This window comes from Oreochromis niloticus, linkage group LG13, assembly GCF_001858045.2.
Source record: "Oreochromis niloticus isolate F11D_XX linkage group LG13, O_niloticus_UMD_NMBU, whole genome shotgun sequence".
Taxonomy (NCBI): Eukaryota; Metazoa; Chordata; class Actinopteri; order Cichliformes; family Cichlidae; genus Oreochromis; species Oreochromis niloticus.
In genome coordinates this window covers 8,537,162-8,564,455 of record NC_031978.2, presented here as the reverse complement: position 1 = coordinate 8,564,455, position 27,294 = coordinate 8,537,162, and the positions used below count along the sequence as shown (strand labels likewise).

General features: G+C 40.1%; 1 protein-coding gene across 4 annotated transcripts; it reads right to left on the bottom strand.

The window, feature by feature from the left end:
- Positions 1-10,858, bottom strand: LOC102079907 (aftiphilin). Of its 4 annotated transcripts, none has more exons than XM_005473654.4 (10): positions 10,573-10,858; positions 7,981-9,476; positions 7,619-7,761; positions 6,541-6,667; positions 6,359-6,415; positions 6,024-6,146; positions 5,868-5,928; positions 1,164-1,250; positions 572-695; positions 1-473 (listed from the first exon to the last, which is right to left on the bottom strand). In XM_005473654.4, exons 2-10 carry the CDS (start codon positions 9,439-9,441, stop codon positions 320-322), a joined length of 2,337 nt encoding a protein of 778 aa, XP_005473711.1. In that variant the 5' UTR covers positions 9,442-9,476; positions 10,573-10,858; the 3' UTR covers positions 1-319. The 4 variants fall into 4 exon arrangements, with proteins under 4 accessions (XP_005473711.1, XP_013123927.1, XP_019222592.1 ...); XM_013268473.3 differs by having other exon boundaries at positions 4-473; positions 7,619-7,785; positions 10,573-10,857; XM_019367047.2 differs by lacking the exons at positions 1-473; positions 572-695; positions 1,164-1,250 and adding an exon at positions 3,806-5,032 and having other exon boundaries at positions 7,619-7,785; positions 10,573-10,855.
- Positions 10,859-27,294: the final 16,436 nt, after the last annotated feature.

Sequence of the window (27,294 nt, the reverse complement as noted above, 5' to 3'; positions counted from 1 at the left end):
AATTTGTGCCTTCTCATGTCGCCTGTTCTTCATCCTGTCTCAGTTCCTAAAATGGATCTGCAGGTCTTGCTACAAGAAGCTACAATCAAGAATGCACAGGTGTGTCCTTTGTCCTCTTTTATACACTGAAGTGTTTCACCTGCAGCGTATAAAAGAGGTTTGCAGTCAGCTGGAATAAACAGTGGAAGGAGAACTCAGAATGTGTTTAAAATGATCAGTTGTGTTATCAAATGTTCTGAACTCTTCCATTTGTGTGTGTTTAACAAAAATATCTCATATTTTCACAATGCAGTTTGTTGTAAATATAAATAATGTGTTGTCATTTTGGAGAACAGCGTGCTTTGGGTAGGAGTATGCTTGGGAACATGAGGACCTTGGCCTTCATGAAAGACAGGTTAGGAAGCACAGCGATCACCCTGGAAGCCTCTTCACTCCTCAGCTCTTCACTCAGCTCTTCACTCGGCAGGAATTTTCTGTCAGAGAGCGCACACAACCAAACAGTAACAGTTAAACTGGCTTTGAATTATTTCAATTTAAAACAAAAAACCGATCATATATCAGATTCACTGACCTCACTGAAATGCTCGTCTTCTCTGCAGAGGACATCAGGCGATTCAAAGTGTCCTCTGGGTGGCTGCTGTTAGTGTTGATTTCCAGCTTGCTGATGGTCAACTCATACAGCTCTGGATCGATTCCTTTACACAAAAGTGTTTCGTTATAACAAGACATACAACATAAGCAGCATTGAAGGCAGGGGTGGGCGATTAATTTTCCCAAGTTTCCAAATGAAACTGGGATTGTTGTGGGTGGATGCATTAAAAAGCTTATAAAGAGATGAGCCCTCCCCCAACCAGTCATGGCAGATGGCTACCCCTCTTTGTGTCTGGTTCTGCTGAAGGTTTCTTCCTGTTAAAATGACATTTTTCCTTTCCACTGTCACTAAAGCGCTTGCTGATAGCATGTCTAATTGTTGGGGTTTCTCCGTATTATTGTAGGGGCTTTACCTTATAACATTTAGCGTTACAAGGAGACTGTTGTTGTGATTTGGCATTATATAAATAAAATTGAATTAAATAAATAAGATTGGTTTGTCCACCCCAGATCTATGCTCATTTCTGTATTGCTCCAAGGTAGTATCACAATTGAGAGGTGTAGTTATTTACCTGGGGTGGGATTCTGGCTTTGTGTGAAACTGCTGGACCTGCTGTCATCCTCAGGACCAAAGTAATCCAGGTTGAGAGCACAACAGTCTGTGCTAGCATAAGGGAGAAAGAAGAAGAGGTCTGAAGCTTTGTCTTTTTATCAGGACAGTCAAAGGAAATGGCTACAATCATTAAGGTAAATAAAAGAACCTTAATGACATGTGGTGTCAGCAGTTTTGTTTGTTAGATGTTATCCACGTGTACACTTGGAAGGCAAGTATATGTATATTAGTATGTTAGTTTTAAAGAGGACTCTTATACCAAAGTGTAAAATAAGTGTTTTGTAGCCTGCTGTGGTGGAAGTCTTCACTTCTGAGAACACCCAGTGGTGTTGTGTACTGTAGTGAAACCTTTTTCACAGAAGACATACTGTGACTTGTCACAACAGGAATGTAACAAGGGCTTAGTTACCGTAAGTCACATTAAATCATGTGCCACAAGAAATCCTCCAGCTTTATACTTGATACTTAATGTGTCCATGATGGTTTATTAGATTTTTCGTGTAAATAAAGAGCAGTGTGTTTTTGGACACACTAAGTTATATGTTAGAGCCATGTTACCAGATGAAGAATAAATATAACCAGCAGTGAAAATTAGAATTTAGACTCAAATTGAGGCATTATTGTTCGGTCATGCTGTCATTTGTAATGCTTGTTAATGTTACAGTAAAACTGTACTGACAAAACCAGTCACAACCAGGAGGCTGCCGCTTCACTGCAATGAAGAAGGTTAAACAGTAGAGGTCAGTAGAAACACACCGCTAAAGTTGGGTTTTATTTTAGTGCGTTTCTCTTTTAAGTTTTATATGTGATTATTGTGTGTAATACTAGTGAATGGTAATGCTAACAGGTTCTACCTTAAAGATGAAATAGAATAATCCAATCAAACTAGTTGTCTTGTGTACTAATTGATGAGGATTGCCTCCTCCTGGAGACTCTGGTGGATTTGTCCTTATAAGGTCATGAAATAAAATCTTGTCATTTGTAGTTCAAAAAAATGTTTGGCCCCATGTTCTGATTTTTTTTCCTTTTTTGTGTGCAACTGAAGTAGTCTTAAAGGTCAATTAATACCAACTGACCTTGTGTAAACACACACACACACACACACACACACAGCTGGACTAGACAACCACACCTACTACCAGTCCTAACTAAAAATAACAGAGATTTTCAGAAGCGCAGAGTCAGTTAAATGACCTTCCAGCAATACAGTAATCCTAAATCCAAAGAAATTCTGAAGAACCTAAGAAGAAAGTGATAAATACATCAGTCTGGGATGGGTTACAAAGCTATTTTTGAGGCCAGTTCATGTAAACCCTTGCAGACACATGGCCTCCAGATCCACAATGAGACATTACCAATAAATAAAGGCTTGAAAAAGTAGTCCCCCTTTCCAGGACGGCTCATCCTGGAAGTCATTAAAAAAAAAATAGAGGTCAGCAGAAACACACATCTAAAGAGAAATGTGTAAGAAACTGTGCACAGTGGGCAAAAATGAGATCCATGGAAGAGTGTAGATGTTATAGCATCTTTTGAGGAAGACTAAGGCTTATACAGACTCTGCTAAAACATACTCTAATGGCCTCAGACATTTTGGGTCAATGTTTTAAAGAATGATTAGAATGAACTTTTTAGTAAAAGAGGATCCTGTCACACCTGGTATAAACCAGACTCAGAATTCCACAAATTGGATGTTTTACGAAGAATCAAGGATGGAAGTGTAGGTGGAATGCTGTTGGAGCCAGCTGGCAGAGAGAAACTTGATATTGACCAAAAATCTTGTAGAACAAAAAGTAGTTGCGGCTGCTCCTAAAGGGTCCCCACAGCAGGTGGATCTGCTTGGATTCTCCTAACGCACACCTCCCATTTATCTGGGTTTAAAACCAGATCGATGATTATGCTAGCATGCCTGGGGGCTCGTGTCAAAAATCCCAGAACCCAGTTTTGGGTGCAAGGGCAACCCTGGTGAGACAATGATCTAAACATAACAATAAACAAAACACTTCCAAGAAGTTCACTTCTAAATGGCTCATAAATTGACTAAAATTCAATTTTAGCATGAGCTAGTTTGAGGTTGGACTAGAACCCCACTGAGATGCCGTGGGAAGATCTGAAAAGAACCATTAGGCCTCAAAACCAGCCCCTAAATGTGGCTGCACCAAAGCACAAAGCATTTGGTTGTACATGTTCTAAAGGTGGCACAATTAGCTATTAAATTTAGAGATGCGATTTCTTATTACTTATAACTAAGTAATAAGAAATCACGTCTCTGAATTATTACAGAATCACAGAATCATTCCCCAAAAGACTCAACACAATCATTTAGTGTTAACTGAATGTTTTTATGTAAAATCTTGTTTGACTATCTGACAGTTTGGAACAGAAAAATGACACAAAATTTAAATTAGATGGGGGTTTAAAAAAGTCTCTGCTCTTTGGACTTTTACATTTGTTGTCTTGCAAAAAATAAATAAATAAACAGAAAAGCCATGCAAATGGTTAAGCTTTGAGTATTGTAACTATAGTCAACCACTGAGAAAAGTGGTTTTATCACAAAGTGATAAAAGAGTGAAAACTTGAAGACAAGAAAAGACAAACCAAGCAGAAAGGATCAACCGATTTATTTCAGTATTTACAACTATTTCCCTCTACTCTGATAGCAGTGCATTAATTCTCAATTTGAGCAGTAAATCTGAATAAATTAAGAGGAAAAAATGGTTTTTGTCACTGTAGGTCCAAACATTATTTCACCATTTGGGAGAGAAAAAAAAAGCACTCATTAGAAAATGCTTAGCAAAAAAGGCACAACTCATTATTTTAAAAAAAAGAAAAAAAAAAAGAAAGAAAAGTGTGGGGTTTTACAGAAATAGTGCAGAAACATGTCTGATTGATAATGAAACACTGAAAAGCACTCAAAACCTGTTTTCTCAAAATAAAGCGAATTGGAATCAAACACTGCCACACTCAGCACGATCATATCTAGAATCAAGTGCAAAAAAAACTAAAAGAAAAACAAAGGATTAAGTATTAACTGACAACATAAAAATCACACCTGCAAGCTTTAACTGTGACTCCTCCTTTGCAGTTGTAATTATGAAAGCTTGCCTTCTATTAGGACAGTAATCCCACAAATTAAATTAACCCCCAAATTGGCTTCATATCTAACAGAAATAAATAAATAATAAATTACAGAACACAGTTACATAAAATGATGTACAATAATAAGATTGCATCCTGCATCCTCTTAGATTTGTTCCTGTAAACTAGTAATGTGTTTTGACTTTCTTTCTGCAATCAGCACCACTTACACCCTGCACACTGCCCTCTGCTGTGCAAGCTTCATTATTACAACTTTATTCTTTGTTCTGCCCTAAGTTTTGTCTTCTATGTGTTGCTGATCTAAAAATAAAATAAAAAATTACAAATAAATAAAAACCATCCTTCGTTATATACGTGTATATCAATAAACACCATCAAAAAAGATGCTACGTTTCATGCTACAAATTAAAAATGGATTTTATATTTTAGTAGTCACAATTCAGATTTTTAAGTTAGTAAGCTATGCTTTCAGCCACGCTGCATGTCAGACATGGAAAACAAACTCTTTGTTAGTTATAATTATTTAGTACACTTTATTTTAGCTTCACCCTCTTAAACATATGCAGCAGCAAAATGAGTTTCGGTATGACTGTTCACAGCTGTTTTCCAGCACTGACACAGCTATATCTTTTTTAGTGTGTTGGTTTGAATCCCTGTCGCATTAAGTTATGAAAGAACCAGATGGGATTTTCCTACCTGCCCTTTTTTTGTTTGCGGTGTCATCAAAAAGTTCTGCAATTCAATTGACAAAAGGCAAATTAACAAAAAACAACACCCCCCCCCAAAAAAAACCCAACAAAAAAACCAAACAAAAACAAACAAACAAAAAAAAACAAAAAAACAACTGTACCCCACCAACACTTGGCTGAAGTCCCCTTCAAGATCATCTCCTTGACCTTTGCTTTCCAAAAGTTTGATGTTCATCATGAAATTAGGCAGTTATGCTTGAAGTGATCCAGATGTACACAGGCGAGATTACACTGAAGGGGAGATTGGCCATATTTTAATCTAATTTGCGTTTTTCTGTGGAGTCTTGGAACATTTTTTTATTTAGAGTGCACGTTATTTTCATGCTCAGTGAGTCAACCACAAAACAGAAAAGAAACAGGTTAGTATGCACATCATGTCTTCAATAGGCTTCTTACACATCAGGTGTGAGTTCATTAGAAATTGTCCATAAATAAATTAGACTGATAAATACTGAGATAAATGTTTTCTCAACAGGACAACAGGTAAATACAACAGGTGAAGAAAAAGAGCAAAAAGGGAGGTCAGCACAGTGTTTCCCCTGTTTTTGGTCATAATTTCAAATTACTGGATGATTGTTATTCTTGAGAGGAAATTATTATTAAAGGAAAATATTATATTTTGAGACATGTTGTGATCCCGTATTACTGCAAAGTGCCTTAAGGGGAAACACAGTAAATTCAAGGAGAAAAAGCACATGCTGTGAAGATAGTGAGAAGCCCATAGTTAAATCTTAACAAAAGGTTTGGTTTGATAATAGAAGCCATGACTGGTAGTCTACTTCCGACCCCAGAAATGTGGGCTCGGCGAGGGGACGTACCGTCCTGAGAGCTGCTAAGGCCACGACCGCTCCAGTCCAGCTGGCTGGAAGGGAGCTCCTCCTGCCACGACACAAAATTGACCTTCTTTAGTGGTATTTTAAGTTATTCCATTCATGTGTAATGCTTTGTGAGTCAAATCAAACAGACAAGTTTACCTGCGCTGAATGTGTTGAGGGGCCCGGTATATCCCGGGGCCCTGGAGGTGCTTGTGCTGTAACAGCTGTGCGTTCTGAAGAGCAGGCAGCTGGCACAGCATCTTTGGTGGGCTCAAGCATTCCCTGAAAGTGACAGAAACTGATATTCCAGCTGGGAAACACTGAATAAAGATACATAAAGAGCAACCGGTCCCACAGGGAAGCGACAAAGCCCAGTATGCTTTAGTACTGCTAAATCTGTCCTCGATTCAGAGACAATCAGTCAAGACACAGTTGGTCTGATCTCCTACCACACAACAGTGAAATTCATTCACATTTACTGCAGCAAGACTCACCAGACTGGATGCAAAAGCAGGCACAGTCACAAACTGCTTATTCCTCCCAGTGAACACCTTGGAATTGGGAATGAGCAAGTGTTAGCAACACTATAACATTGGAAGATACCAACAGAATTTTTGGTCCATTTTAGCAGCAGTTTAAGCCGTGTAAGGGGAAATTCTACTGATGCCTAACTCACAACGTTCCTTGTGTCCACGCCAAGGCAACTGAGCAGAGTCCTGTTAGTATGGGAGCCACCCCACTGAAACTGGAGCCCAACTGCACTGTGGACATCCTGATGTGGCCTCAACATCTCCTGCTGAATCCTGGAAGGTCAGAAGAAAATTACAAAGCAGCAAAGATTTTGAGAAGTTATTACTTTATCTGCTATATCAAGGAATGAAATTCTAAAATGTTAAGGATAACAACAACAAACTGGATATATATGTCCTTAACAGTGCAAACTAATCCTATAGGGTACATCTTCAGACCAGATTTATATTAACCCTTTCATGCATGAATTATGACAACCTCAAACAGGATTTGTATTTTTATTCATCTTTAGGCAAAAAAAAAAAAAAAAAGATTTTTGAACTTCATTTTTTAAACTATTTTTCAAATAGTTTTTTGCATGTCCACTTAGGTGGACAACATCACCTTTGGAGTGGGTGGCAGGGTATGGAGTGACACATCAATGTCCAATGTAGTGGTTTATGTGCAAGTACACCATCAACACTGACACAAACAAGCAAACAGTCTCTGAATAGCTGTCCACTGTAGTGACCACTACGCGTGAAAGGGTTAAAGGAAAACATAAGTTTTAATAAATGATTGTTTAAAACAGAAAAAACTAACCAAAGTAGAAGATGACTGTTTAGTAGAAAAGTGTTAGACATTCAAGAGATTCTCACTCATAATAACTTCTTTCATAATGTAAACTAGGACATGTAGAAAACTTAGTGACAGGATAGGATCATATTTAGTGAAAGATATTTATTAACACTATCTAATTACCAGCAAACTTTTCTGAGTGTTACTGAATGTTTGTAGGCAGTGGGATCTTGGTGGTTGCCTGCATTCTTTGGAATAATCCAAGTATGTAAAATAAATATCACAGGAGAGATTATGAGACCACAAACACTGACAAGGTCCAGTTCACAGACACCGGCTTAGCAGAGATGCAGCTGACGTATGTCAGTATCCACCTGTCACAAAGAGCAAGACTAGCTGATGGCTTTCCAGATTGGTTAAGCCATAGTTCAGGAGGTTCTCCTCACCACTGAGCACTGCTGGTGACTGGTACCTCCTCCCCACCCTCAGAGAGATGCTCAGCTTGAAGCAAAGCACTGAGGCCAATCAGCTCCTTCTCATCTTCCACAGCTGGAACCACTACCTTCGGGAAACTGGCCTGAAGGATTTCCTGGACACGACAGGGCAGTGAATCCTGGTCAGACAGGAATATAAGACTGTTCATTTATAAACTAGAAGTTCAGAAATATGCATTTATATTTTTAAAACATGACCATGCCTATAAATAGCTTACATTCTTCCTAAAAAAAATTGGTAACATTTAATAATAAAAACATACAACTGACAATGTAAGCAGCGGTTTAGGTTTTTAAATAAAATTAACTTCTACCTGAGAGCTGTTCCTTCTTGTTCCTTCCACTCTGTCCTGCTTATTCTTTTCCTCATCATCTACATCAGTCTGCTGGCTGCTGACTGGCACTCTGAACTGTCTCCAACTTTTTCCATCCTCTGCACTCTGGTCACTGAATTCTGCCCACGACACCTCTTCATCCTCCTGCGTGGGCGCTGAGCAGAAATCTGCAAAGCTGTCACTCAGTGGGAGATTTCCCAGGATCTGCACCCCTGCATCAGCTTTTTGAAGATCTTCTTGAGGTCTGTGATGCTCAAAACTGCTGTCAGTAAAGTCAGCAAATCTGTCTTGCAAATTTGTTCCAGATTGTGACTGTTTGGAGGTAGCAGAATTTTCCTGAGTCGGATATTCGCAGTGATGAACGCCCCTCTCTGACTCAATTTGGTTGAGGTTCGTCACATTGCTGTTTCCAAAAGAGTCAGAACGTCTGCAGTTTCCCAGGTCTTCATCCTCTTCATCAAACTGGTCCCAATCTGTTTGATCATCTTGAGAAGCAAGGGATGAAACATTTGGTTCCAAATCTGCAGAAGCAACCTCAAACGACAAATCATCACTGAAGGATGCCAAGTCCTCTGACATAGGCTCATACATACTACATGTTTGAAAGATTTCTTCTGCATCTCCATCATCCTGTACCTCAGAGGTTTGAGGAGAATTAAAGCTATTCCTCCTTTCCCTCTGACTATCCCAAGGCTTATCTAGCTCCTTCTCTTCCGATGGAAAATTCAAATTTCCTGCAGCTTCCTGAGGCTGATGATGGACCTGAGATGGTTGCACAAGTGCTTTATCTCTTTTCTCACTGTCCCTGATCTCAGTGCAGATGTTTTGTTTTTCCTTGTGTGCACAGTGAGATCTGGGCTCAGATTCCATAATACAATCCTCTCCTGATTCATGCATTTGTTCACTAAAGCTGCTGTTTGTCCCTCTTACTCTCGCATCCTTCTGCTCTGCGTTAGCCATTGGAGAGAAGCCACAACACCAGGGGTGTCCCATCTGCTTTGTAAACACAGTGAAATCAGCAAACCCCATTTCCTCCACAGGAGACCGACCACCCGCTACAGAAGAAGTATGGGCCCCAGAGTTATGTTCACTTTCAGCAAATCCATTTGTGAGGTGCAAATAAGGTTCAGCATTAGAATCCTGCTGTCCTACATCCGTCTGAGCCTTACCAGACTCCAGCTTCACTTTGGATGTAGGCTGGGATTGTTCACCTGCGCACTTAGAGCTGCAACTGGGTTGATGAGTGGCTGGTTCTGAGGTTGGAGAAGGAGGTCTGAAACTAGAAGGTGACTCAGTTGCATCAGCAAAATTAAGAGAGGAGCAGGGCATCCCGACAGAAAAGTCCTTAAACTCATCCTCCTCTGATGCCACCTCCCCATCACCATCATCATCCATCAGAGGCAGGGAGGAGGAGTGCAAGGGTATGATGTCGGGTTCCATGGGTTCTCCTTGCAGGACCCAAAGGACTCATGCACCTGGTAGAAGAAAGTGCAAACAATCAGAAAAGAAGGATAAAAAAACAACAGCTTCTGGGAATAATTTCAGTGTTAAAGGTATTTGCTCAATAATTTGGGAGGTTATTGCATTTATTCCTCACTCGGCTCTTTACACCTTGGCCCCTGTGACAATAATCACCCACACCTGGACAACCAAACCACAAACCTTCTGTTGGTGAGGAGCTGCCAATCAGATGAAAAGAAGGGATCTAAAGCGGTTTGTTTTAGACAGCTTGGATTCAGGACAGACACCCGCTCTACTTTTAAGATTATACTTTAAGGTTCCTTTTGGATACAGCTTATAGTTTAGGCTAGATCAGGTGACCCTGAACCCTCCCAGGCCACGTCCCATTTAAATATGAATATTTTTACTTTAAATTTTTTATTTTATTTTATTGTATTAGCCTGGCTCACCTGAGATCAAAATAGCAGGCAGGTGGAACAAAAGACCAACTGAAATAAATTTGGCACAGCCCTGTGATCATTGATTTCCACACTTGTGTGCATGGGACTGCTGGCATTCTGCAGAGTTAAATAATGAGGAACTTGCACATAATGTACACAATGAGCAATCTGATTTCCTCATTTCAAATATCACCTTCTTCTTTCATTTGATCTATAAAACCACCTGCATGACTCGCCACCTGGTTCTGATCCTAAGGTGCAAGAGAGGCCAGCGCTGGCCCCGGACAGTAAGCCGATACGGGAAACAATATCCGCAGCTTTGTGCTACTTAGATAAACAGCACAAACCCGAAGTCTTAGCCTACAGGGTCACAGATAAGCTCTTAACGCAAAAAACAAATGAACTGGAGTCTATTCTGGTTGATTCTATTTAACAAAATGTGATCATGTGAACCCTGTGCTTGTTTCTGTGTTAAACAAGTTAACGCACGCCTTTTGTGGGCGAAAACAAGCACCGCCGTCCTGCCATTTTCTCCAGCCTCTTCATCCTGGACAGACAGACAGGTGTCATCGTGGCATGACGTGAACAGCTGAATGTAGAGTCACGTAAACGCAAACTGTTCACGAAACTCGCTAATGAGGTAGCACTGATGCAAAGAGAGCTTACTCACCAATAAATAATGGGGTTAAAATAAGGTAGTTCCCAAATGGCATTCCGCTGTCCTGTTACCGACACAGAAGCTGATTAGCTGACATGGCCAGCGGCTAGCTCATGTAGCCGCTGTCTGATGCTAGCTGTCCGTCAGAATCAGCCAGACAGTGACAGGCCGTTTAACGAGCAATCCCAGCTCTTTATTTATCACCTCTCGTTCACTTCGCCTGTCTGTCAACGGTGCAGCCCTTCTCCATCCTCTCGCGGTCTCCGTAGGCGTCACCTGGGATGCTAAAAGTACTAAGATGTCACACTCTGCTCCATCCACAGTGAAGGGAGTAACTCAAGGTCAGCGTCACAGACGGGGAAAGTGATGCCTCTTCAAAATAGACGATCTTCGTCGAAGGGCCTGAGGAAGAATATCGCCTCCTACTGGAGGAAATTTATCCCTACACTGCCTTTTTTAACCTCCACTTTGTTACTGTCACTGTAAACAAACGAATAAACAAAACTATGTTTCATGGATCTAAGTTAGCATCCTCAGGTTTGCAACTGTGGGAAATGTATTCTTCCTGGTTTTTATCATGTTTTTTCACCTGTATTCAAGGATTCGAGGAGCTTTATTTCAGAGGTGTGGACTCGAGTCACATGACTTGGACTCGAGTCAGACTCGAGTCATTAATTTTATGACTTTAGACTTGACTTGAAAAAAGGTTGTAAGACTTGTGACTTGACTTGGACTTTTACACCAGTGACTTGGGACTTGAATTGGACTTGAACCTGTTTACTTGAAAAGACTTGATATTTTACCCAAATCTAAAATTTAACATACATATTATATAAAAAGTGCGGACCATTAATTCACTTTATTCATTCATTCATTCTTACCACACTCCGTATGTATGTGGGCTGGGCTGTAGCACAGCCAATCAAATTAACCAGATTTGAAAAAAACAAGAACAAAAACGCTCGAGCCAAAAATGCTTCCAAGAGTAATTTCTTTCGGGTACATAAACTACGAAGTAGTCAACAAAAAACGAAATGCAATATGCAAAACATGCAAGAAGAGAATCACAGACGGAGATGGAACAACTTCCAACTTTGTCCGACATTTGAAGTTGCATAAAGAACGGTAGGTGGTGCTTTTTTTTTCTTTTCTTTTTTTTTTGCTACGATGAGACAGCTGACTTAGCTAACTTCATCTTATTAGCAAATGTTCTTCGGGCTACGTTGATGATACTGTTTGGCTTTAACAGGTATGATATGTTTGTCATGCTATTTTAAATCCGGTCCTGCAAGCGCATCCAAGAATAACATGCAACTTGTTAGCTCAGAATTGTCGGTGAATGGTGAGCAGGGTCCGTTTCAGAAAGTGGGTTCTGTAGCTGTACTCAGTCTCTCTCCGTCTCCTCCCCATCATTAACCCCGTAGATTTAACCCAGTTTAGACTGACAAATATTTATTTTACCATCACATCACAATTCAAAATCACTGTGTTTAATTTGCAATTAGTGTATGGTCGTGTTTAACTTTTGCATGTCTGAGCCAGGGAAAAAAATTTTTTTTGGTTAGAAAATCTGGCCCACCTTAGTGTGTAATTGAGTAGTCCTGCTATACATGGCCTTTTTCTTCTGTCATTTATGTCAATACATCAAATAAAATACTTTGATCTTATATTATTAGCTGTTGTTTATTTGCAAAGGTTATTCTCAACAGGGATGCTAGACAAAAACGGCGTTTTCTACAGACAGCCTAGCATACGCTCTCCACTTGCGAGTGAAAAAAGAAAAAGAAAAAACACCCCTTCCCTATTGGTGTTAGAGTTTACCATGTCAGCCAATCAAAAAAATGATAAGGCAACATGTGACATTTGGTTGTTTAGGGAGAAGGGGAAGTTTTTAGGAGTGACACCCGCGACGGAGAGCGGGCGAGCGAAAGAAAGAGAGAGAGAGAGTTTTCATATGTGAGACATTAGTGACGTTTAGCGTGTTTGGAGGCTATAGTTAGTTTGTTGTGTAGTTATTGTTTTGTATTGTGTGTCGGTTAGACTGCTGAATTTCATATTTGATCTAAAAAAGCTGTCAAAGGCAGATTCCAGTGTAAACGCTGTCTCCACATAGAAAACTGGACTGTTGCACCTCCAGTTGTCAGACCTGCAGGGTTTAGGCCTGTGGTGTTCTCCTCTGTCTTATACTGAACACAAACTACATTTTTTGGACTGGCACAAATAATTTGTGTGCCTTCTTATTTGATGCAGCACACCTGATTGTTCTGTAAATAGATTTAAATGGTTATATAAAAAACGCCTGAGGCCTTGGCTGCATTTTTAGGTAAATAGTACCATATAACTTTGTTGTTTGCAAAACTTGTGCATAATTTTTAGAAATGTACAATTTCTATTTGCATTTCAAGTTATGAAAATGATTCGTTAAACATGTAAAAAAATATAACTTTTTTCTACTCGGATTCTGAATTTTTTGTCTGAATTTAGATCAACTGTGCTAATATAGTATACCAAAATGAAAAAAATAACTCAAATTTCAGATATTTGAGGTTCTGCTGTAAATAATGATACCAAACAAGGCAAGAAAAACATATTTTAAAAGTGAAATATAGAAGTAAAATCAAAAGTAGTCAAGAACGGCCAATTATACCCGGGACCCCAGAGGGTTAAAAAAAAGACTTGAAAGGACTTGAAATTCAAAGTTTCGGACTTGGGACTTGACTTGAAAGTTGTCTGTCTTGACTTGCGACTTGACTCTGACTTGCTTGACTTTACTTGAGACTTGACTTGTGACTTGAGGATAAAGACTTGGGACTTACTTGAGACTTGCAAAACAATGACTTGGTCCCACCTCTGCTTTATTTGTCATTCGCATCACATGTTAACATGAAGTGGAACGAAATTATGTACACACGGTCCGGAGTGAAAAGAAAGCCAAATAATGAGGAAACAGAATTTTTTCCTTAAAGTTATAATAAATAGTTGGGTTTTTTAACAAACAGAAATGACAAGTAATAAGACAATACAGTAAATAATACTATAACTAGAGTGCAACAACCTGAGTACCAGTATGGAGTATGGGTATGGAGTGTGGGTATAAATATAGGTGTAAATAAATACTTTAGCAGCAAAGGGCATGATGACCAGCACTGATAAAGTGACAGTGTCAGTAAGTGTCAAGTAGCGGTTAAGGTGCTACAATAACAGTTCTTGTCCATTTATGCACTGAGAAGTCTCACAGCTTCTGGAATGAAGCTGTTTCTCAGTCTGGTGGTTTTGCATTTAATGCTCCTCAGCCTCCTTCCTGAGGGGAGCGGGACAAAGAGTGTGTGTGCTGGGTGAGTGGGGTCCTTCATGTTACAGGTGGCTCTCTTCCTGCATCTGGAGGTATATATGTCTGTGACGGTTGGGAGGCAGCCTTTACTACCCTCTGTAGAGCTTTCCTCTCTGCCACAGTGCAGTTTCCGGGCCACACGTTGATGCCAGAGCACAGAACACTCTCCACCGCACATCTGTAGAAGGAGATGAGGACTGAGCTCTCCATTCCCACACGCTTCAACTTCCTCAGGAAGTAGAGCCTCTGGTGAGCCTTCCTGATCAGGCTGGAAGTGTTGTTTTTCCAGGTGAGGTTGCTATCCAGGTACGTACCCAGGTACTCGTAGCTGGGTAGTACTTTGACTGCAGATCCTCCAACGTGCAGGGGTGTGTGTGTGTCTTCCCCTCCTGAAGTCCACAATCATCTCCTTAGTCTTCTTCTCATTTAAGCAGTGATCGTTTTGCCTGCACCAGTCCTCCAAGTGTTCCACCTCCTTCCTGTAGCCGGTCTCATCATTGTTTGTGATGCAACCAACCGCAGCTGTGTCGTCCGCAAACTTCACAATATGACAGCCTGGATGGTTGGGTGAGCAGTCATATGTAAGCAGCGTGAACAGAAGGGGACTTAGCACACAGCCCTGGGGGGAGCCAGTGCTGAGGACTATGGAAGATGAGGAGACGTTGTGGATCCTCACAGACTGCGGTCTGTTGGTCAGGAAGTCCAGGACCCAGTTACAAAGAGAGGAGCTCAGTCCCAGGGTCAGTAATTTGTCAACCAGTGTCTGCGGGATAATTGTATTGAAAGCGGATGAGAAGTCCACAAAGAGCAAACGGACATAGGAATTCTTCTGCTCCAGGTGGGTGAGGGTGGTGTGAACCTCTCAAAGCATTTCGTGACGATCGGTGTGAGGGCTAGTGGCCGATGTGGCCGATAGTCATTTAGACCTGTCACAGCAGAACTCTTGGGGACTGGGATGATGGTGGCAGTCTTCATACAGGTATCAGGTTATCTGTCCAGAAGGCAGAACCTGCCCTTACCTCATATCCTACAGTACAAAGGCTTAGATAATTTATGGAAATGTGTGCTTTATCACTGTCTATAATTATTCTTTTTTTCTGTGCAAACATTTAAAGCAAACACATAAAATATCAGAAAATAAACAATAAAACTGGGTCGAACTGTGTGAAGATTGGGCTGACTTTTTCTTTTTTTACTTACTACTTTTTGTTCCTTTTCCTCTTTGCAGTTAGTGTGCCATCATGAGTATTACCTCTATTTGTTTTCAACTCTGTTCAATCTGTCATGTGTGGATGTGTCTTGCTTCTCCCCAAGTAAGCTCATCTGTTTCCTCACCTCTTCTTCCCTGAGTTCCTTCTCGCTTGTGTTTTGAGTGGGAGTTTCTGTTTGTTTTGCCTACTGGACTGTGTGTAACATTAGTTCTTTTTGGATTAAAGGCTTTGTGCATTAAAGGCTTAACTTTTGTTTATTTAACTTGTCTCTGCCTCCCACTGTTGGGTCCAGCATATGCTAACACATGTAACTGAAGTAATGTTACAGCTGATCTGTGTACGATCTGAATATTATTACACAGCTGTTCCACTGATGATTTTCACATCCCTTTTCCATTACTAAGGGTGTATCTGTACACATCATTCATAAAAGATGTCTTATTTTGAAAAAATGCAAACATTCATCAGTAACACCGATTTTTATAGGCACCTTTGAAAACACTCATGGACACCTTACAAATTTAATAACAAACAAAGCAGATCAGCAAATCTGATTTTCATTTCTAAAGTTTATTTTTCCCTTCAAACACCTATAAACAGGATAATTTCTTAAGATGACTAATCATTTAAAATTCTTCCGTGCTTACACGTATGCAGAGTCAGGCATGGAAAGGCTGCAGTTTGTGACAGATGAGTACTGACATACATGAGTGCAGCTGCCAGCTGTCCTCTAGGCTTCACCTCTGCTAAACCTGTGTCTCTGAACTGGACCTCGTCAGTGTTTGTAGTCTTATAATCATAAGCTCTCCTGTGATATTTATTTTGCATACTTGGATTATTCCAAAGAATGATTCATATATTTTGCTAAATCTATGCAGATTTTTCCACTCTGGATATGATAGTGAGAGTTAGTGAACCTTAGTAAAGTCTCCCTCTACAGCCTGTTGTTTCTTAGTTTCAGCAATGAAACTCAATTTAAAACAAAACATAAATGACATTCTGTTGCTTAGACAAGTGGACATGTAAAAACCTCTTTGAAAAGTAGATGTTTAAAAGGTTCAAAAAAGTTTTTTTCATGCCCAAAGCTTAATAAAAATACTTAAGTAAAAAATCCCAATTGAGGTTGTCATAATTCATGCATGAAAGGGTTAAAACTAATCCTTTGTTTCATTTTTTAGTGAAACTCTGGTAGAGTAGCTTTGAAACTGATAATTCAGCATATACTAAAAAATAAAAGCCTTTTCTTACAGTATATTTGTGGGCATTTTATTTTGCAATATTTCTAATCACCACACTTAAAATGAACAGCCTGTAATGCTATCATGACTCATCACAGGCCATGTCCACACTAATACGTTTTCGTTGGAAAACGCACCTTTTTCTCTCCGTGTTGGCCTTCCATCCACACTGAGATGACGTTTTAGGTCAAGGAAAACGCAGTGTTTTGAAAACGCTCTCCAAAGCCTATACATTTGAAAACGCAATTTTCGCGAAGCAGTGTGGAAAGCGAACCCGGAGCCTTTTCGAAAACAATGACACATTGTAGACTACGGCTACGTCCACACGCACCCGGGTATTTTTGAAAATGCAGATTTTTCTATGCGTTTGCACCTTTCGTCCACACGTAAACGGCGTTTTCGGTCACTGAAAACAGAGATTTCTAAAAACGCCTGCCAGGGTGGATATTTTCGAAAACTCCGTTTTTGCATTTACGTGTGGACGAGGAAAACGGAGAAAACGCAGCGTCAAAGGTGTGCGCCTTTTTTGACGTCACACTGTGCGCCACGTTATTGGCGTTGCATATTGTATCCAAAGAAGTCATAGTGAAGTGAGGGAGTGAAATTGACGCTCACACACCCTGAACTGGCTACCTGTCCTCACCTGTGCAGTGCCACCGTCTCCTTCTTCGACTAACCCTCTGCAGAGGAGCCGTGAGAGCCAGGAACTTGTGAGTTTTGTATGTCCACTCAGGCATCATTCATACCTGGTCTGTAGGAAGTTCCTGTGAGAAGGAGGGGGGCACCGCGAGGGCGTCGAGGGGCGGAAGGCGGTGCCTTAGTGCCTCCCTCCTTCTGACATTGTAAAAGAACCCTAACTTTATTTTTTTTTTAATAGTAATATAGATATATATGTATATGTGTGTTTTATGTCCTCAGATGAGGTTTGAAGTGTCTGTGTGGTGCAGCTGGTCTGGTCTGTCTCTATACAGTCGAGGCTGCACCCACCTATAAAAGGTGGAGGCTCACCAGGACATGGGCCGTTTCTCAATTCTCAAGTACGCGAGTACATACTCGCGTTCTCGGTGAGTACGTACTCGCCGAGAATGCACGGGAGTATGTACCCGCCAAGAACGCGAGCACGGACTCGCGATATGTACAATTGGAACACCTGCGTACGTGATGATGTCACAGGTCCGGAGTTTTTACTGCCGTCCCCTCTTAATTTAACTGTGAGTAACATGTTATGAAGCTTAACTTTAATCACAGCCAAACCGGTTTACTCAGGAACAAATAAAACACTGAAATACACCAAACATTAACATTTAGAAGTGATCTAAGTGACTTATATATCATTTTTAACCTCAGTAGTGAAACCTCTATTAATAAAAATAGTGTACATGTACATACGTGTACATACCTTAATAAAAACAAGCAGGTGAGATGTTAGAACGCTTTTATTTCTATTTTAGTGGACACTCAATACTATAGACAGCTGCTGGGGTTTCTTTAACCTGAGTAGTGAGAAGACCGCGAGCGGGGGGGGGTTGAAAACGATGTGCCGGGAGTCCGCTGTTGAGTTTTGGATGAAATGCATTCTGGGATATTTAGCTGTACCAAGTCCACACCGATGCATGCTCGATAAAACGGGCGGAGCGAGAACACATCCGGGACTTTTTCGCGTTCTCGGCTTGATGCGTACTTCGAATTGGAACAGTACTTGGTCTCCGACTGATGACGTATCACGAGTACACGAGAACGCAAGTACGCACAAGTACGCATATTGAGAAACGCCCATGCACACCTCACAAGTTCCTGGCTCTCTCGGCTCGGTTGAAGACGGGTTTCTTCGAGAAGGGGAGGGCAGTGAGGCACAGTCCCCCGGCCCCCGACGCCCCTCGCGATGCCCCTCCTTCTTCGACTAACCCTCTGCAGAGGAGCCGTGAGAGCCAGGAACTTGTGAGTTTTGTATGTCCACTCAGGCATCATTCATACCTGGTCTGTAGGAAGCTCCTGTGAGAAGGAGGGGGGCACCGTGAGGGCGTCGAGGGGCGGAAGGCGGTGCCTTAGTGCCTCCCTCCTTCTGACATTGTAAAAGAACCCTAACTCCTGTTAGAAGGAGGGTGCACAGTGAACAGTTGAACCCCACTCGGCAGCGACAGATGGCCACCCCTTCCTGAGCCTGGTTCTGTCGGAGGTTTCTCCCTGTTAAAAGGGAGTTTTTCCTCCCCACCGTCGCCAAGTGCTTGCTCATAGGGGATTTTTGGGGATTTTTTTAAAACCAACCGCTGATAAGTTCACTGGCATCAATTTTAGGACTCAGCAAGTATTTAAATGGATCATTCGCCATCAAGTAAATGGTAAATGGCCTGTATTTGTATAGCGCTCCCTAAGGACCCCAAAGCGCTTTACACATCCAGTCATCCACCCATTCACGCACACATTCACACACTGGTGATGGCAAGCTATGTTGTAGCTACAGCCACCCTGGGGCCCACTGACAGAGGCGAGGCTGCCGGACACTGGCGCCACCGGGCCCTCTGACCACCACCAGTAGGCAACGGGTGAAGTGTCTTGCCCAAGGACACAACGACTGAGACTGTCCAAGCCGGGGCTCGAACCAGCAACCTTCCGATTACAAGGCGAGCTCCCAACACATTTATTTGTATATAAATATGATTTCTTGGACAATAAGGCCAATCACAGACTAATTTGGAGAATTGGGAAAAATTAAATAAATAAAAAAATTGAAAAAAATGTACGTGTCATTGTTTCATATTGATTTCAAATAACATACCATTTGATGTCAACATATTTTTGTTACACTTGCAGTGGTGTTATTTTGTTATGATCCTGTTCATTTTAAGAGTATATCCTTCTGCCTTGCTTCACATATTTACTGATGCTTGGGTAGCTTTAGTTATGCTAGCATCAGTACAGGTAGAAAAGGATACACATCAGAGAATAAGCCATGCATCAGCCTATCTAAATAGAAATGGAAAACTAGAAAAAATAAAAATATAGCTTTACTAATCTGAAAGTTATCTATCATTGGATCCATCATTCTCACAGTGAAAACACATTATTTCATATTATGTTCAAGTCAGTAGTTTAAAGTATAAAATATAATAACGTCTATTTTTAGTTTGTTAATAAAGACATTTTTTTGTATTTTTAGAAACACTAACATTATACATATCAAAATATGAAGCAATCTTCTAACTCCCATTTACATACAGACCTGTGGCCAACTTTATGAACAATTTTGAATTTTTTCCAGCTGAGGCGTTCAAAATAGATATCCATACTTTTGATTGTCACAGTGTAATGTGGGCAGCTGCCTGCCTAATATAACATAACATCACCACAATATTTTACATTAAATGAGGAAATGTATCTTTGTTTCCTCAGCTAAGACAGCTGGGCTGCTGTAGCTTGTGTTTATGTTGAGAGTGACATCTGATTTAAAAGCAAGGAGCAAAAGCCACTGAGCAGCATCAGTCAGCACAGAAGCAATGCTACAAATTTAAGGAACAAAGGTCGATTCTTTGTGTGTGTACATGCACAGAGCGCATGTGCATACGGTTGTGCACATTAACTCACAGATATATATGAAAACTCACGTTTGTGGCATTGACATTGTTTTCCAATCTTAAAAATGTAATACATACATTTAGGTCATTGACCATAATTCTTGATTTTGCAATGAAGGGACTCAAAGGTCACAAGTTATTAAATAAAATTAATAAAACACACCATTAAAAGAAGTTCATTCTTCACTATTAGCTTAAACATCACAGCTAGCAGCAATTATTTATATTTATGAAAGAGAGAGCTTAATTGTTTGATTAAGCTTGATTGGAATGTCAGCTCCACACTGTGGCTGGTTGATTAAATAAGGTGGGAGAGCAAAAGTAAAATGAGCTACTTGTGTGATACTATTTAACTTGGGTTGGGTTGGGTAAGCTGCTCATTTTACTTTTCAGATGGTCTCAAGCCTGGCAGTTTGGTGTAATTGTTAGCCTAGTAATTCATAGTAATATGGATTGTGTAATAAGGCCGAGGTTTCTCACACACAACCTCAACCTCTGCCTCTCCGTGGTGAGCAGAGACGCAGCAGCATCTTGTTTCTACAGGAAGCCTGATTAAAATGTGAGGCATTTATACAGTGTACAAGATTAATAACAAATATTCACTGTCTGCAAGCCATACCAGGGTGGACTATTCATTTTTCCAGTGGGTCACATGAAAAACTGAGACTGGTTTGGAGGCTCGGACTGATAAGCTAAACTCAGTTCTACTCAGGATTAATTTTATTTCTTCATAAACTGCTACTTGGCATGAGTACATGTTACAACTTCACTGCCACAATATTCCCTATTTTCCTTACACACAGACCTTATAGGAGGTAATTGTGAGAAGGAGAAAGAAGAGGGGAGGATGGAGTGGGTGAGTCATTAGGTGAGGTCATTTGGGATATTTTATGTCCTGACAATGAAGCGGAAAATTATTGAACTTTAAACTGGATACATTTAAAATTGCATTGTTTTTCTGATGCAGCTTGTATTTTATGCAAAATGTGTTAAATCCCGTGGGAATGTTCACTTTCAATACAGTTCAGTTATGCAGTGCTGAGTATCAGACATCCCAAGGCACATGTAATGAAATAACTTGTTTGAGCTTTTGTAAAGAGTTCATTCCTAAATTTTTACACAAATGAGACTTTTCTCCCCTTGGTTACTGTTTCAGCTTCATAGAGGCTTCAGTGTTATAATGAAGAAAAAGAAGCATCACTTCAATACATCAGCCGTGTTGTCAGTGATGTAATTTAAGATTTTTCCTTTCAACACTGTTTAAAGTACAGACTCCCATGTACGGATTGATGTTTTGATCCACCTGCTTCTCTGTAACCTGTGAGTGAATCTCTCCATCTCCTCTGGGTAATTATATTTTTTCCACTTCATTTACACACAGCTGGAAGAAAGAGATGCGAGTAAGGTCTTTATGTTTCTGCTTGGACCTTCTGTCCCTGCAACCCAAACCCAGATAAGCAGCCAGATATGGATAGATGGATGAGTAGATGTCCTTTTGACATAATTATGTCATGAAGAAACATGAAAAAATAGTTTAACCAGTGCAATTTAGGTCTTAAAAACATGAACAGCACCTCTTAAATATATGGATCAATTTTTATCTCAAGTCTCAAGCATTTCCTTAAAACCATATCAACACAACCCAGTGAAGTGAATTAACAGTTTCTCCAAAGACAGCTGCTACATGCACAGGAATCAAAATTCACAATGCCATCTTCTAAATTCTGTTGGAAAAATATGTCCCATATTTTTTTTAAATGGTTAAGAGACAGAACAAATAACCATGTCTAATGTAGCATCTGTGATTTAAACGAAACACAAAACTGTATCAGTTTTCAATTGAGTACGTTGTGTGTGATTTTGCAAATTTTAAAAAATGCACCATGATCTACTTTAAGGAACACAAGCAGGATATTTTGGAGTGACCTGACTTGAAAACTCTGTAGGTGGATATTAAAAATGCTGCATCTTCTGCAAAGCAGCCTAAAAATATCCAACAACATCAAAAGTGCTTCACGGAAAAGTGGGTGAAAACTTTTTAATCACTGATGGAAAGAATGCACAAGTTGTGCATCAGTGATATGAATATCACAAGGTCTGCTAGCTAAGGGTACTGCAAGCTAGAAACACTGTTGTCTCTTCCTCTAACTTAGGTCAGTTATCATCACAGTGCAACTTCACCCTCAGCTCTGAGCAAAACTGCTAAAAAAAATCTGCAAGGTGCAGAAAAGGAGGGAGGCGATGGATGTGTGAGGCAGAAAACAGGATTCAGAAAAATGCTGAGCTCTGCAGGTTTCAGGAATAGACTGAATGCACAACCGCAAATGGTTCTTTCTAGGTGGAGCTCTTTTCCCCTCCAGAATCCCCCTGTAACATACATTACTGAGGTGCTGAACCATGGTTGTGGTCCAGACCTTTTTTAATTGAGCCCTCAGCCCTGGGGACTTAGTGACTGAAAGACTGCTAAACCTCTGCTGGTCACTGTAGATAGTCGCAAAGGAAAGAATGTGAGCTGTTGAGCTGTTTTATCATAACTGAAAAACATGCAGTAGATAGGAAGAAATATTCACCATTAGCATTAATTAAAAAACTGAGCACAATAAGGTCGGTTGTCAGAAGAAGCAGGCACCCTTGGCTCCCTGGCACACCGAGCTGAAGACATGATCTCTCTTCTCATTTGACCTGTGCACAGTGGATCATAAATGAGCTGTTTACTTTTTTATCTCTACAATATCTCAGGTAATATCTTGAATTGCTGCTGTTCTGCTGCTGAAACATTTGCATCAAGTGAGGCAACAGTGCAGTTTCTCTCCTGTATGGATTCTCTGATGAACACACAGGGGCACACTCAGATCAAACACTTATGTCTGTGCCTGAATGTTTTGTCATGTTCGCATGTATTACGAGGTCAACGTCCTCTTTAAAACAAGCACAGCAAACACAGCAGAAGTTTATCTCAGTGTGAGATTGTAAATGATTAGATACTCTTCATGGATGTTGCACATGCTGCCAAGTACTCTTCAGAGACAGCAGCGACCTGACTGGAGGCTCCGTGGCATGCCTTCATCTTCTTATTCTTTATTTACATGTGCAGAAGCAGAGCAGTCTGATGAAGGAGCCTGACAGATGGTAAGTCCTTCTGTTTCAGTATAAAGATTTTGTGCTGGAGGGAAAGGACCCAGCATTAATGTGAGCTCCTCTTCTCCCTCTTTCATGTGCAGAAATAACTGATCTTGCCTCTGCTGAGCCTCTGAGTTGGGACTCTTCTCCTGCTGTGAGATGAAAGAGGAAGAATCATTTCTTCTGAGAATTCAGGTGCTCCTCTTAAACATGAAAGAATCTGTTTTTTTATTTATTAAGGATCAGGAATAGAAATATACCAAATTATCTGTTGATTGTCTGTTTTTGTTCTTGCATTTCTGACTCATTGGGAGAATTCCATTATGAACATACATATCCTAGTGTAAATTTAAAATATATGATGTGAAAAATATGAAGTGAAACTGCAGTGAATGCATCTTGACATGTAGACGTGGCCAAGATGACCTCGTATTCACTTCACATACATATGAACTGTAGCTATAACAACTTCAACTCTTCTGGGAAGGCTTTCCAAAAAGTTTACGAGTGTATCAGAATTTGTGAGGTCAGTCACTGATGTTGGATGAGAAGGCCTGGCTCACAGTCTCCACTCTAATTCATCCCAAAGGCAATTGGTTCGATTGAGGTCAAGACTCCGTGCCGGCTGATCAGATTTTTCCACACCAAACTTGCTCATCCATGACTGGTACGCAGTCATATTGAAACAGGAAGGGGTCTTCACACAACTGTTCCCACAAAGTTGGGATCATGAAATTATCCAAAATGACCTGGTATGCTGAAGCATTAAGAGTTCCTTTCGCTGGATCTAAGGGGCCGAGCCCATCGCCTGAGAAACAACCCCACACCATAATCCCCCCTCCACCAAACTTTACACTAGGCACAATGCAGTCAGACAAGTACTGTTCTCCTTGAAACCACCAAACTCAGACTCAAGGAGAATGTTTTAGAGGAGGAGCAGGGAGGAAGAATTCCCTTTTAACAGAAAGAGACCTCAAGCAAAACCAGAGGAAGACATCTATCTGCCATAACAGGTTTTGGAGTGAGGGGAAAGAGAAAGACAGGTCTAAACACAAAGACAGGAGACGAATATATATCATCAATCTACTTATCGATATGCATCTATAACCTTAAATTATTTAACACAAAAATAGTGACCACAAAAAAAAGCTCAACTTAAGAAGTTTAATAGTTTGCAAAGGAGCTGTTTTTACAAAAGCATAGAGGGAGAAAAACATTTGGAGCATGTATTGTGTTCATCTAAACACTGGCCGTGTGCACATTCTCACAAAGTTTACAGTCAACTCTATTTATTTCGGGAATGTGACATCATGTGGTAATTACAAGTGCTCCTGTTTTAAGCAGATCAAACAGCCAACATGATGCTTCGTGAGATGAAAGACTATCAGGGAGATCAAAGTTACTACAGCCGGCACGCGAGTGATCCTCAGACTCAGTACATCCTTGAAAACAATGACAGGAAACTGTTGTGCAGTTAAAAGAAAAGCATCTGGAAATGGGGAAGGTTGCAGTTTAAGACAATACTCTTTTTCATACAATTTGTAATAATTGTACACATCAGAACCCAGAGCCAAAGAAAACACTTTCATTATTATAAAAGACTCAACTTTTCAACGTGCCTTCATATAAACAGCAAAACGTTAGCTATACAGTCAGGATATCTTTACCACGCACAAAGCTGCTGGTTATGGTGTAATAAATACAAATGGTAACATGATCAACCGCACAAACACATCAGAAACACATCAGCCTACTTCTACTCAATGAACACGATGAAGTCATTTTAGCACCTTTTAGAAAACCGCTCTTTAACCTGGTGAAACTCACGGGGAAATGATTTTAATTCAATACTCGAGTCCACACTCAAGTTTAACTTTTACATATATATACATACACACACATACATATATATATATATATATATGTGTATGTAGATAGATATATATATATATATATATATGTATGTAGATGTATATGCACTAGGCCAAAAAAAACAATACAGCCCAAAAGAACACACAGTGGATAGATGGCAAAAAGAAATAAAACCGCGTGCTTGACTGAAACAGAAACTGGCAATACATAGTTGGTACTTCAATCTGTCTTCTTTCCAAATTGCCAGGTACTAGCTTACATGCACAACAAATGCTTTCATGTGTTTTCTTCAAAAATAAAAACCCTGAGTCCACGTACATCCAAAGTCTGAAAGCAGGGTAACAAACAGACAGACATGGGTAAAAAAAACCAAACAAACACTCCTCTTACATCAGACGTGCTGGATTTTAAAGGTAGGAAGAGTGTAAAGATTTACTTCACAACTGAATGGGTATAAAAGGGCAGGTCCTAAATAACTGGGGTGATTGTGAACAGTGATTCCACCTGGGTATTATCATTAGATTACAATCAGCCAGAAAATGACATTCAGCTTTTCAGTTACATTTTTAAAGTGTTGCAGAGAAAATAAAATAAGAGTTACAAAGAGCAATAAGTTATGATTTCCCAAGGTTGTTCTTCAAAAGATGTGGGATCATTAGGAGATCAGAAAAAGGGACCTGCATATTTAACAGTAAAAATGCTTCAACTGTTTTCTTCTCGCTGTGGTTTTGCAATTTTCTTTTTTAAAGTGCAACAGTACAAAATAGGTAAGTACCCCACAAGGTTTTATCCTGTACCTGCACCACATCTAAAAACCTAGAGGAAAACAAACTGCGCTCAGCTGGGAAAAAAACACAGCAGTTCCAGAAACAATTTGCTAATGGCAGAGTTCAAGTGTACACTATGCTGAGCCAAACAGACTCCCAGCTCAGCTCAGCACACACATAAAGAGCTCCCTGGAATGAGCACAGGAAGTCTTGAATTGTTCCTCTCCCTCCCCCGTACCTCCTGCTGCTGTCAACACAGTCAACTGAAGACCCAAAACATGAACCTGTATCACCCTTCAACACACATCTTGTTTTTACATCACTCAAACATACTTCCATGGACTATATCAACATTATTACAGTAAACTGCTGTGAAATATGGTCACCAGAATAAAAATAGCATCCAACAACATGCCCAATCAGATTAATTACATGTTATCTGGACACATTTGCCCTTGTAATACTGAAGTAAGAATGATTCACACACACCTATCCATCTCAGTCCAATTCTCAGTACCACGCTCATTTGTGTCCAGAATAAATTTGGGGAAAACGAGGAACTCAGGAAGACGCTGTCTGACCAACCAGGCAAAAAGAAGCTTAGAGTCAGCTGTAGGAGCAGCGATGTTATTGCTATGTCAAAGGAACCAGTAAATACTCATGCATGTATAGAAAGCAGCCTTTCTGCATTTTGACAAATGCTGCCCACAGGTAATGAAGAGGTTTACTTAGAGTTTGCCCATAAAGGAAGCCTCATTCATGGCTTACTCCAATTTTACAGCAGCAAAAAATTGATCCGAAAACCATCATTGGCTTATGATAAACACAGAATGTGTGAGGGTGAAAATGTCAAAATGTCTGAGCAGTTTTGTGCAGACAACTGCTGTTCACTTCTTCAGTGTCAAACAGGCTCATGAAACCTGGTTTAGGTTTTACTGTCAAACAGAACCAGCAGCGCCGCTTTCCAACATTTACAAGTTGTGATCATTTATTCTGTGAATTTCTATTGAATAGTTTGATTTCTGACATTATAATAATTGTAGAAAAACAGCGTACGCCATTCCATTTTTCCATTATTGTGATGCATGATACTTCTGTACCTGAAAGACCTTCAAAATGTATTATTTGTATCATGACTTTGGTTTCTGTTACACCCCCTTATGTGTTATAAATGTATTACAAATCACATTTATGAGCAGTTTCAGGAAACATTTCAGAGTTGTGAAAAACCCCCTTGGCTAACCCTTCATGTGAAATGATACGTGCCTTGTTTTTTTTTTTTTTGTCTGGGAAACAGCTGCAGGGCATCTGCACCAGAGTGTATCTATTATTCATGAACAGCTTATCAATGTTTATAATTTTAGCTTTAATGCATCTTTATAAACCCAGGAAACTTTAATGATTTATTAACATTTTTAAAAGTGGGACTCGTAATAGACATTTACCAACATTAATAAATACAATTTTAATTACACACAAAAGGGATTTTTCACAACTTGGCAAATATGTTCAGGCTTATAACTGACCCATAAACATAACTTAAATTTAAATCATTTTTCTTATAAAACCCTTTAAACAGGTCAAAACTTCAGCAACAAAGAGAAACTTTATTGCCGCCCTAAG

Excerpts from the sequence above, each read along its gene's own strand:
- LOC102079907 (XM_013268473.3), bottom strand. The coding sequence starts at position 9,441 with ATGGAACCCGACATCATACCCTTGCACTCCTCCTCCCTGCCTCTGATG. Across the intron at positions 5,929-6,023 it reads CCTCAACACATTCAGCGCAG|GAGGAGCTCCCTTCCAGCCA; the intron begins GTAAACTTGTCT and ends GTGTCGTGGCAG. Across the intron at positions 474-571 it reads AAGACGAGCATTTCAGTGAG|AAAATTCCTGCCGAGTGAAG; the intron begins GTCAGTGAATCT and ends GCTCTCTGACAG.